This window comes from Lissotriton vulgaris, chromosome 1_1 (genome assembly GCF_964263255.1).
Source record: "Lissotriton vulgaris chromosome 1_1, aLisVul1.2, whole genome shotgun sequence".
Classification (NCBI taxonomy): domain Eukaryota; kingdom Metazoa; phylum Chordata; class Amphibia; order Caudata; family Salamandridae; genus Lissotriton; species Lissotriton vulgaris.
Window position 1 is genome coordinate 88,784,890 of NC_141685.1, and position 12,754 is coordinate 88,797,643.

General features: G+C 44.4%; 1 protein-coding gene across 1 annotated transcript in view; it reads right to left on the reverse strand.

Moving 5' to 3' along the window:
• Nucleotides 1-1,087: 1,087 nt before the first annotated feature.
• The window catches only part of LOC147737489 (uncharacterized), a 99,929-nt gene continuing 88,262 nt past the window's right edge, over nucleotides 1,088-12,754 (reverse strand). The window contains exon 2 of the mRNA XM_086933189.1: nucleotides 1,088-3,258. Coding sequence (XP_086789315.1) covers nucleotides 1,214-2,452 — 1,239 coding nt within the window. The 5' untranslated portion in view covers nucleotides 2,453-3,258 and the 3' untranslated portion in view covers nucleotides 1,088-1,213. The remainder of the gene's footprint in view (nucleotides 3,259-12,754) is intronic.

Here is a 12,754-nt window from a genome sequence, read left to right on the forward strand (position 1 = left end):
ACCATTATTATTATGGGTTAGATTATGGACAACCCCCGAACTGTTTGAATACAAAAATGGGTTGAAAGAAGTATTGGACCTAGATAGTGGCAGCAAAATCTATTGGTTTAAGCACGTAAGAGCTTGATTAACCAAATTAGGACTAACCCATTTTTGGAGTGAGCCGGAGTCTTTAAGTATGGCCTCTAAGAAAATTGTTAAATTGTCCTTCTGGTCCTACGTGAGCCATGATTCTGCGTACATAAGAGTGCACAGCCCCTTAACTGAAACATTTTTATTGGTTAAAAATGTGGCCCATTTTGAAACGTTTCTCGATGAGATTCAGCCACCATTGGCCAAAACCCTGTACCTGAAATACAGATATGGAACATTGAGAACAAAGGCCACTGAGAAAAGCTGGAGGAGGACAAACGGTGATTATTGCACTTTATGTACAAACAACATAAGGGAAGATGTTTTACATATATTGTTCTTTTGCCCTACCTATGGGAAAGCAAGGAAAAAATGGATAGTGCCACTATGTCGTAACATTGGTTCTATTTCCCATAAGGAAGCTGGCAGAATCCTAAATATGGATACCAGCCAAGTAATTGTGTTTGGAATTAGTAGATTTCTTTTGGCTGTAAATTTCATTAGATTGAAAATGTCTCTTCCTTTTTAAATTGCAAACCCTGCGGATCAGTTCAAACCATGCCTTGGCTGTTATAAACTTAAATTTAATGACTTTTAGCTTTGTAAATAATGTATTTTAATCTTTTATACATATTTATTTCATATTTTGTGATAATTCTAACCATAACAATGTGACCCAAAACGATGATGTGTAGTATTGATTATTGATTTTTGGCATTGTACAAAGTACTTTTTTATTGTATATCTTTTATGATGCAAAAGCAACGAAATAAAGATTGAATTGATTGATCTAGTTGATGTATTCGTAGGTTTAATAACTGACAGAAGATATTCACACATTCACTGCACCTGAAAGGATTTTTCTCTGTGCATTAACTGATGAATCCTTAATGCAAAAGATTTCCTAAAGATACTTCTACATTCACTACAGTTGTATGGTATTTACAGAGTGTATGTAAGCTGATGTCTATATAGGCTTGATAATTGACTACATTTATTCACACATTCATTGCACTTGAAGGCTTTTCTTCTGCGTGTGTTCGCTGATGCCTGTTTAGGATTGATAATGGACTTCAGCTTTTCAAACATTCATGGCATTTAAAAGATTTTTTTCCCCTTTGTGAGCTCGCTGATGATTTCTTAATGCTGAAGAGTAAGTAAAACTACTGCCACATTCATTGCAATGGTAAGGTTTTTCCCCAGTGTGTATTCGCTGATGTCTCCGGAGGTCTGAAAAGTGACTAAAGCTCTTTACACATTCACTGCACTGGTATGGTTTTTCCCATGTGTGTATTTTCTGATGTGTGTTGAGCTGTGAAATTTGACTGAAGCTCTTTACACATTCCTTGCAATGGTAAGGTTTTTCCCCAGTGTGTATTTGCTGATGTCTCCCGAGGTCTGATAATTGACTAAAGCTCTTGACACATTCACTGCACTTGAATGGTTTCTCCCCTGTGTGTATTTTCTGATGTGTGTGTAGGTGTGAAATCTGTTTGAAGCTCTTCACACATTCACTGCAATGGTATGGTTTTTCCCCTGTGTGTATTTTCTGATGTGTGTGTAGGTGTGAAATCTGTTTGAAGCTCTTCACACATTCACTGCAATGGTATGGTTTTTCCCCTGTGTGTATTTTCTGATGTGTGTGTAGGTGTGAAATCTGTTTGAAGCTCTTCACACATTCACTGCAATGGTATGGTTTTTCCCCTGTGTGTATTTTCTGATGTGTGTGTAGGTGTGACATCTGTTTGAAGCTCTTCACACATTCACTGCAATGGTATGGTTTTTTTCCTGTGTGTATTCGCTGATGTGTGCGGAGGTTTGAAATGTTACTGAAGCTCTTTACACATTCATTGCAATGGTATGGTTTTTCCCCTGTGTGTATTCGCTGATGTGTTTTTAGGTGTGATAACAGACTGAAGCTCTGCACACATTCCTTGCAACGGTATGGTTTTTCTCCTGTGTGTATTCTCTGATGTGTGTGGAGGTTTGCAGTTTGACTGAAGCTCTTTACACATTCATTGCAATGGTATGGTTTTTCCCCAGTGTGGATTCGCTGATGTGTTTGGAGATGTGAGAACTGACTGAAGCTCTTCACACATTCAGTGCAATGGTATGGTTTTTCCCCTGTTTGTATTCGCTGATGCTCTTTGATGGTTTCTAATTGGCTAAAGTTCTTGATATATTCAGTGCAATTGAACAATTTTTCTCCTGACCGTGTTTCCTGAAGGGTCAGCATAGTTAATAAACCACTTGCGTTATTTTGGACGCTTGATTTCCGATTTAACAATAAAATACAAGACTCACTAAATACCTGCCACATTCATAATATAAGTAAGGCTTCCTTGTGGGTGATTGCATCTTTAGATTGGATAACGGCTTCGCATGCTTGCGGGTAAAGCTTAATCTTCCTTCCAGTAGGTGAAAATTGGGACAATACTCTGTACTTTAGAGAGCAGAACTCCCCTTTCCTTTAGCCTTCAGTTGTTAGGCTCCACTTCGTTGTGCTTTTCCCTGGTGCCTGTGGTTTGGCTAGGAAGAGTTTGCAATACACCTAGAGCACTGAATGGTGGTCTGTTGCCAGTTTAAATAGCGAAGCACTGCTCTAGCAATATCATGATAATGAAGCGACTTGTAATGTGTACAGCTACTCCAAAGAGTGTCCTGGGGCCAAGCACAGGTCAGAAAAGAAAGTAAATCAGTTTGTTTCAAACATGGACAAAAAGCCAAGTTTTTAACCTTTTTAAAACATTTTCATGTTGCTAACAGCTCAAAACTGAAGAGGGAGTTTGTTCCAAGCTATGGATCCCAAATAGACACAAGACCTTCCGCCAACTCTCATACCGGCCTCATGATCAAAGCTGGTGTTAGACGCTTGTTTATACAGCAGGTTGTTTGTCAGTTTTGTTGTCTTGGCTTTGTTGAGGTCATCTCTTCGTCTTGGGGTGTCGAGGTGCAGATCTCAGACTCGGACACTCACTGAATTGCCTTTGACTGCTTCTTCCTGGATCTGTCCTCTGCCTCTGATTGCACTGATGTTTTTGGAGCTCCTTATTTTTGATAATTTTTGCAGGTTTGATGTGTTATCTTCATTATTCATAATCAATCCGTGCATTTAAGGCTTATTTTCTGTTGGATGTAAAGAAACTCAATATTACTAAATGCAAATGTAATAGAACGTGAATACACAATATTTAACCAGCTGTAGAAGACATCTCTTCTCTACCATATTTGAAATTTAGTAAGGAACATTTTACCATACATGGATATTTCATTAAAACTGTGGTTGAACATGTCACATTGTATTTACTTCTGAAAAGGTAGTGATTTACCATTATTCACTGAGTAACTTACTAAAGAAAGGGCAGCCACTGAGCACTCATGCTACAGGTAGAGTTTTAGGTAGATATACATGGACAAGATTTCAATTAAACAGAACAGATTGTGGAAAAAGAGAGGAATCAGGAAGCGCTGCCGTTAATTCAGTTTCAGGAAGTATCTACCAAAGGTAGCTCTTCAGGAAGTGTATAACAAAGGTAACTCTTCAGGAAGTGTACAACAAAGGTAACTCTTCAGGAAGTATTTAACCAAGGTAACTCTTCAGAAAGTGTATAACAAAGGTAACTCTTCAGGAAGTGTATAACAAAGGTAACTCTTCAGGAAGTATACATGACAAAGGTTGCTCTTTAGCAAGTATATATGACAAAGGTAACTCCAGACACCTTTTTCCACAATGCTTTCCTGTTCACACTGGATCAGTTCAAATGCCAACTCCCGCCTTTACCTTGCAGCTTATTAAGAGTCTTTCTATGAGTGCGACGGCCCTCATGATCGCCGTACTCACGGTTGCGGTCAAACTGCCACCATCCAGGCGGACTGACCGCCGTATTATGAGTGTGGTGGTGGGACCGCCCCCCCGCCAGGATCAAGGATCCCGCTGTGGAGGCGGTCTGCAAACACCCTGAATATGTTGGCAGTGCCGATGCCGTCATCGCCGAGCATATTACAGTCTGCATATCCACCGCCCTTTTCATGGTGGGGACCCTACCATGAAAAGGATAAAGGACATGCAGGTAAGGGGGCCCTCACAGGGCCCCGGCCAATTCTGCTCCTGGGGTTGCATTCGGGGGCCACGTGTTGTGCCACCCCATGGAATTGAACATGCTGCAGGCACTCTTAAGGTGGTGGTATGCTGTTTAGGCTCTCTAATGAGCCTAATACAGCCGCCGCGAGACCGCTGCTGCACCGCCCACCCACCCTGGATTTAGGTCATAATCCGGCGGCGGGCTCTCAATGGGCTTGGCAGTCTGCCTGGTACCTCCGCTGTGGTAGTCCCATTGGAAGACCGCCACACTCGTAATAAAGCCCTAAGTCACCTTCAACACATTTTACAGCCCTCCTGGTTCAAGCATTTCTGGATCCTTCTAACCTGGAAGACTGGAGCATTATCCCGAGTTGAGGTGGATTTTCTATCAGCGTAATATATATCCATCTCCCTTGAACTATTGACTGATTCTGCCCCGAAAGACAACTTAAAAAATGAGTCTTTAGTTCTTCCTAAACTAGGTAAAGTTAAGATCCTGTTGTATTTCAATCAGCAGATCCTTCCAGGGCTTTCTGTGAAACAGAATGAGGGGTTATTTCCAATAGCCTGTCTTTATATTGCGCACACAGATATGGCAAACAAACATTGAATCATGACATTTATTATTCAACGATATCAGTCATTTATTCCTTATAGAGAATTCATCACAACCAATAAATTATCTGAAATATCAAGCATCCAACAGATGTGTGCATATTAATAATTGCATTCCATTTCCTGTTTTCCATGATATTTGACTTATTGTGGTCTGTCTGAAGGCCAGGATGCTACTTTGAAACTCAACAGCGCTTTGGTAGAGCGAAAGGGGATGTCGATTGTTCACAGGTGAAGTCACATTCCTCCATTCCCATATTTCTTTTATCCAGGTATACCTCATTCCATGTCCTTCAGCTCCTGACTCCCCTCGGTCTGTGTACTCACTCTTCAGGGTTCATTGTTAGCTGAGGCAGGAGACACACTTGAAGCATGCACACAGCCGATGCAGATAATGGCCTTATAGCAAAGAGGCCATGGTTGGCAGTACGGAGCTCACAAGCTTTATTTCAGAAGCTCACCTGGGAGGTACTAAATGAGGAGGTGCACAGGAAGGGACCTATTAGCTATAAACAGAGAAGGTGCACAGGTGAGTGCTTGTGAGGTATAAACAGATGAGGTGCACATATAGGTACCTATGAGGTACAAACAGACCAGGCGCACAGGTAGGTACAAATGAGGTATAAACAGAGGAAGTAAAGAGGTAGGTGCTTCAGTGCCTCTGGGACTATATCTGCTTCTAGGCCCTCTTCCTATAATGCTGGATCTTGCTCCTTCTACAACACTTGCTGCAGACATAGGGCCTGATTTAGAGTTTATCGGACAAATTATTTTCTCAAACATAACAGATTCCATCCACTTTATTACAAATGCCACAGGATATAATGCACTTTTAATAGGTTGGACGGGACACCTACCACATTTATGACAGAATAAACCATCCACCTAAATATAAATCGGGCCATTGGCAGACATTGTGTCCAGTGTCTTTTCAGTTTGGAAAGCATCCATTTTATTAATGGCACAGTATTATCAACCACTGCTGTGGCTTGCAGTCTTAAGGCCATTATGAATGGTCTAAGATGTGTGCCAGAATGCCTGTGAATAGTTTAGCATGAGCGTTTAGGAGGGAGATGGGCCTTTATGATGAGCAGGACTAGGCGGTTTTCCAGGGCCTGTGAATAAGTGTTATTACTGTTTCTCTCTTGGTGTCAGTGGGCTTGTCTGTGTCCCAAGATGAGTTGTTTACAGCTTATCTTATTTATGCACAAATAGTTGTAGTTTTTAGGGCTAAGCAACTCTTTTAACAAGGTTTGAAAACAAAACTAGTCAGATGATCGCTGCCAGGTGTACATGTGTTGCATGTGTAGAATCACACACTAGTAAATGTAGCGCACGCATGCTTCGACGGGCCAGTTTGTGAATGAACCCTAACTTGTGAGTAAGTGAGCATTCACAGACGCCAATCTGACTCTTTATGACACTGGAAACAGTTAGAGTTTCACTTTAACAAAATGCTGGAGTAACTCTCCATCCAGGGTAGGAAGAGAAATGGATCACCCTCTGAACGTGGTGGCGAGTAGTGCTATACGGTTCATAGCACCATTTATCTGGGGAAAACTGGGGAAATGGTACAATGCACTGGGAAAATGGCATGTGATGACAATGTGACATGACATTTCTACTAAACGTGCTTTTACACTTTTTTGAGCTGTCTGTGTTCAGTTTATCAAGCTCCATGGTTTAGTTTCATGTCAAGAGATAGTGCAGGATTAGACTAATTATAATGTCATAGATACCAACAAATGCCTTTAACACGTATGCCTTTACCCTGCAATGCCTTACACACGTATGCCTTTACCACGTAACACCTTTACCATGCATATGCCTTGCCCATGCATAATGAAGGATTTACAAAAATGGCCCTGCCAGTAAAGGGTGGGTGCCCTTGAGCGCATCCAGGGCACCCACATGATCAATGTTGAGGGCCCCCAAAGTCCCCATGACGCCAGCGGGAGCCAGTATTGTTCCTACCCTTAGAGAGCAGCTTAAAATCCTGTGCTCTACGGGCAGGAACAATTTTTTTGATGTGTTTCTCTGCCCGCTTTATAAGCTGTGCATTGTGGGGAGTGTAAGTTATAGTTAGCCCAGGTAACTATAACTGCTCAGTTTCTAAGGTTTTGAGTATGTAAAATCTGAACCTAAGTAAACGTCTCTGTAACCTTTGTTTTTTTCGGTTTGATGCTATTTCCAATCTAGAACGTCTCTGTAAACTTTGGTTTTCTTTCAGTGAAAATATCTCTCTCTCCCTCTGTCTCTGTGTCTCTCTCTCTCTCTCTATATATATATATATATATATATATATATATATATATATATATATATATATATATATATATCTCTTATATATATCTATATATATATATATGACGCTCAAAATCCGCTTTCCTCAAAAAAGGACAACAGCACTCCGGGGGTGGTGAAGATCACAGCGGTCTTTAATGAAAAGTCAACAAACGCGTTTCGGCGCAAGCCTTCGTCAGTGTCAATGACACTAAGCACATGACTCAATTTTAACCCCGTCCATGCTGGGCCGATTCTGCTCCTGTGCTGAAGATTTCAGCGCGGGTGCCGTCATGACGGCCCCCAGCCGTCATCAGCACACGAGCACTGTAGTGCATGACGGCTGGGGGCCGTCATCAGCATGGAAGGGGTTAAAGCTCCTACACAGTAGTAGACATCAGCAATGGACTAGCCCCAAGTCAAATATAGACGCCATCTTGTAACGAGTAGAGTCCAGTACATAAAGTATGTAACTGCACCCGTGCAAGACAATAGTACCGTACATCGGTACACAAACAAGAAGTATGGGCATAAGAATGATAAATTTACAAAACATAATGTAACAACATCTAGCCCTGGATCGGCATGAGTCCTTTAACAGTCAGTCCGCCCCTGCAGGAGTAAGGCACGAGTCAGCGAGACATTCATTAAGAGCGATTACATAAATGTGCATATATAAATATAAATGTAATTATAATACAATGGCCATCCAAACTCCAATATTTCTACATCCATTGCTCCTAGGAGCAAGCAAAAAATGACCATTATATACCACATCATAACCTACAAGAGGATTAATCAATACAACCCCGCAACCATCTCACCCATGTTCAGAAAATAAAATAAAAGCAAGAAGACAAAAGGGAGAGATAAAGAGAAGAATTTAACAAGAGAAGAAAAGAGAAGGAAAGAAAATAAGAAAAGAAAAGGAAAAGGAGAAAAAATAAAATATAAATAAAAAGAAACAGTGGAAGAGATGGAATGGATAATTCAATATATACATACATACAATTATTAAAAAGTAAACTGTGTGTAGTCATAGCAAAAAATCATCATGAAACATCCTACAATTCATTATCCCAAGTTCGCCTTACAAATTTATCCTGAACACCAAACATAAGCTTGAACAGCCCTTCTGCCATATCCCCTGTTGTAAATTACTTCCCTAGATGGACGGCCATTTCCTCTCTGCTGTTAAGACCCCCGGGGTGTTTAGTGGCTAAATCGATGATGTACCTTGATTTCAGCCGTCTGAGTCGTCTCAGTTTATCTCCACCTCTGACATTACTAGGTATACAGTCCGATCCAAAGTATTGCAGTTTGCTGCGATCTTTGTTATGATGCTCTGCAAAATGCCGGGCTACTGGGTAGGAAGGATCTACCTTATCAATAGCCCTAAGATGTTCTAGCACCCTCATTTTTAGTTGATTGATGGTGCTCCCAATGTAGCGGAGGCCACACAGGCACACTAAACAATACACTGCATAAACAGTACTGCAAGTCAAAAATTTCTGAATTTTCATGGATCTACCCGTCACCTGATTTTCATATCGGAGGACTCTTACTAGCTGCGCAGGCTTTACAGCGGCCACACGGGTAAAACCCACTCATATCCTTAAGTGTTTTAGGCCTGATGGTGGGTTTATCGAAATGGCTTCGTACCAACATATCCCCTAATGATCTGCTTTTACTGAAGGTCACCAGAGGATATGGGGGCAAATCCTCCCTCAACGTACTGTCTGTGCGCAAGATGTGCCAGTTCCTACGCATCATGGCTTTGAGGTGGTTAGCTCCAGCAGAAAAGGGTGTGATCATCCTGAATTTACTCTTTCCTGTAATGGCATTCCTAGTCGGCTGTTCCTTCTCTTTCTTTTTGAACAATTCTGCCCTAGGAATTCTCCTGACTCTCTTGAGTGTGTTCTGCAGTAGGGAATCATCGTATCCTCTAAGTCGGAAGCGTGCCAGGCACTCAAGGGCTGCCCTCTCAAACTCCCGATCTTGTGTACTGTTTCTACAGAGTCTAAGGAGTTCCCCATACGGGATACTCCTGAAGAGTTTGGGTGGGTGACTGCTCTTCACAAACAGAATTGAGTTCCCTGCCGTATCTTTTCTATATAATGAGGTATGTACCTGGCCCTCATCAATATACACCCTCAAGTCCAAGTAGTCGACTGCCACTCGACTAATTGTTCCCGAAAGATGCAAATTGTAGTTGTTGTTATTCAAGTCCTCAATATACTTATCCGCGGTGGCGGTCGTACCCTGCCACACGATGAAGAGATCATCAATGTAGCGGTACCAATGTACCACCCTGCCATGCTCCTGACCCATCTTCCAGCTTCTGGGCACCTGCTCCTCCCACCAGCCAACGAACAAGTTCGCATAGCTGGGAGCGAAGCAGGTGCCCATCGCCGTACCAGAGGTTTGCCTGTAAAGCTGTTCTCTGAATAAAATTATGTTATTTAAACAGAACTTCACAAAATCGAGAATCATGGTATTATGCTGTAGAAAACGTAGCTGACGCTTATCTAAATGGTGCTTGACAGCATTCAATCCATGTTGATGATCGATGTTAGTGTAAAGGCTGGTGATATCCATCACCATCAATAAATAGTCACACTCCCAGCTCATATCCGCAATTTTATTCAGGAAATCTTTGGTGTCCTGAATATATATGAGTCAAGGCTGGTCACAAAGGGAAAAAGGACAGAATCCACGTACTTGGACATGTTTTCAGTTAGTCCATAGATAGAGGCAACGATGGGACGGCCTGGAGGAGATGTACAGTTCTTATGGAGCTTGGGAAGATGATAGAAAGTCGGAGTCATGGGGTTATTGCTCCCTAAAAAGAGATGTTCGTCTTTCCCCAGCATATGCAAATTATACCATTTCCGAATCAGTTCATCATAGTCATTGATGCTTTCCTCATAGGCCTTGCTGGTAGTTATAGAGTAGTACTTAGTGTCAGACAGCTGTCTCATTGCCTCTTGCTGGTAGTATTCACTAGTTAATAGTACCACGTTGCCCCCCTTGTCAGAGGGCTTTATTACGATCTTGTTGTCCCTCATAAGGTCACGCAAGGCTTTTCTTTGAGGCTCTGTGATATTATGGTTAATAGGATTCGTTGTCTTCCTATAATTGATCAAATCCACGGTCATGGCCTCTGTGAAAGCATCAATGGCGTCCCATGGTGATTGAGGAACGAAAATAGACTTCGGCTTAAAGTGGCTTTCTTCTCTTTCTTGTTCTATGCCCTGTAATAGGGCTCGTTGTACCATGTCCACATTCGTGACATTAAGTGGACTTCCTTCTTCCTCCATTCTCAAATGTTCCATGGCCTCCAATCCTGGCAGGTCCCTGCCACTCAGTATATCTGTAGCTGTCAATCTAGTCCCCTGCTTAGATGTATCTTTCATATGCGATCTCAGTTTAAAGTACTTGTGAAGTTTCAATTTTCTCGTGAAACGGAAGAGATTAATTTTTGTTTGGGTATATTCCATATTGTTACTCGGGCTGAATGTTAAGCCCAATTCCAAAAGTTCCCGTTCGGTGTCTGTTACATTTTTTTTGTCAAAGGTGTATTTTATTGATAGAAAAGAGAGAAAAACATTTGCGACAATCTCGCACAACTCCCCTCACAGGGGGCAATCATGGCAGGCGGGAGAGATTAAGATTAAAGGTGAAGACCCTCATCCAGAGGGCCGGGGCTCGTAAGATAAACAGTCACAGTTTGTGCACTCCAGGTCCAATGTGTGTCCACGGGTGTTAGTGACACAGACCCGGTAGCCCTCGATATCATGGATGCCTGCAACCAGCTGCAGCCTCCTCGGAGCGTCGTTGTACCTCTCCCGCCACAATCGAGGAATGGCGTCCCAGAAAATCCAACCAAAGAACCCCAGAAACCCCCCCCAACCCCCCTCCCCCCTCCCGGTGGTAGTAGCGTCCTGCAATCATACTCAATCATACAACTAACACTCATACCTGGAAGAGATGTAGGGCCCGTAATGTGGGTGGGTAGACCGCAGATGGAAGCCCCTTAGAGAGGAAACGGACCAGTGGACCCCAGCGGAAGGCAACGTTTGTAAAATCCCCCAGGAAGACCTCAGCCATGCGCTCCATGCTTAACAAACGCCACAGTCTAGCATGCCATAAAGAAATCGCTGGGGCCTCCCTTTTCCTCCAGGCCGCTGCCAAGGTAGTCTTGGCCGCCCCAATGCACAACCATAAGATCTTCTTATCCGCCCGGGTCTGATGTTCCAGCAGTGGATCTCGGAGGCCCAGTAGCACGTGCGCCATTGAGTCTGCCACGGGGTATCCCAGGATCTCTTTAATATGAGAGAGGATCTCCTCCCAATAGGGGCGGATAGCGGGGCAGTCCCACCACACGTGGCGGAAGTCACTTAACAGCCACAGCCCCGCCAGCATCTATCGGAAGCGCCCGGATATATACGGTGTAGTTTGGCTGGGGTGAGGTACCAGTCTATCATCGTTTTAAGATGGGCCTCTCGGAGTCCAACGGAGTGATTGTGTTTCGCCAAATCCCTCCACAACTGCGACCACTCTACATCAGAAATCTCGCGGTCCAACCAATCTTCCCACGATCCCATGTATCGCGGCCTGGGGGACATTGCCGTGGACAGGAGGCGACGGTAAAGAAAGGAGATAGTTCCTCGCATGCCAGAGGCCCGAGCGATAAAAGCCTCAAAGGGGGTGAGAGCTCTAGTCGCGGCGTCGCGAACAGTAGGGGAAAGAGCCCAGTGGAGAAGCTGGGCATGATGGTATTGTTCCGTTGGCAGGACCTCATAGTCCCGTCTGCAGTTGTCAAACGTTAGTGGGGCTACTCCATGAAACAGGTGGGTGAGGGCAAAACAGCCCCCCGTCCTCCAGACATCAAAGGGCCCCTCAAATTGGGCAGGCGGGAAGGCAGTGCCATCGACATCCCTCCTCACCTCCCGGAGGTCCGAGGCGAGCTGAGACCGCAGCTCCGAGATGTCCTCCTTGATGGCCGAAAAGAGTTCTAGCATGAAGGCTTTGGTGGCCGGAGCCTCATCATCCCGCAGCCAGGGAGACGAGCTGGAGCTAGTGCCTGGGGATGTCGTCGCCTGCGATCCCCTCAGGGGCCCCTCTTTGCCGGGCTTGTCCTTGCGATTTCTTTGAGCCATCGCGATCCGACCAGTCGCCGGCGTCTGCTGGTGAGCCCTTTCGAACGATGGCGATCCCCTGCCAGTCACGCCAGAGGCTCCGCCGCAACCCTGAGGTCTCGGTGCAGCTCTCAATCGCCCCCCAGTGGGCCCACGGTGCTCCCCTTCGTGTCGTTACCAGGGCCAGGCCACTTTGCCAGGCGATCCCTCTCAGCTCCCCTCCAGCAGCGCAGGTCACTCCAAGCGCGGAACCGCGTGTCCCGCGACCCCCTTAGCAGGAGAGGGGCATCACCTCCACGGGCCGCACTCTCACGTCCGGCCCACTTGTGTGCCAGGCAGCAGTTAGGCAGCCTGCGAAACACCGCCAGTAGGCCGCCACCAGGGGCCGTCACAGATATGGGCCGCCGGTGGTACTAGGTATAGGGAGCCCCCAGGAGAGCTCTACGCTCCTCAGTGCAGGCCTGGGGGCGGGCTACAGAAAAGGCAAAACAAAAACAAGAAG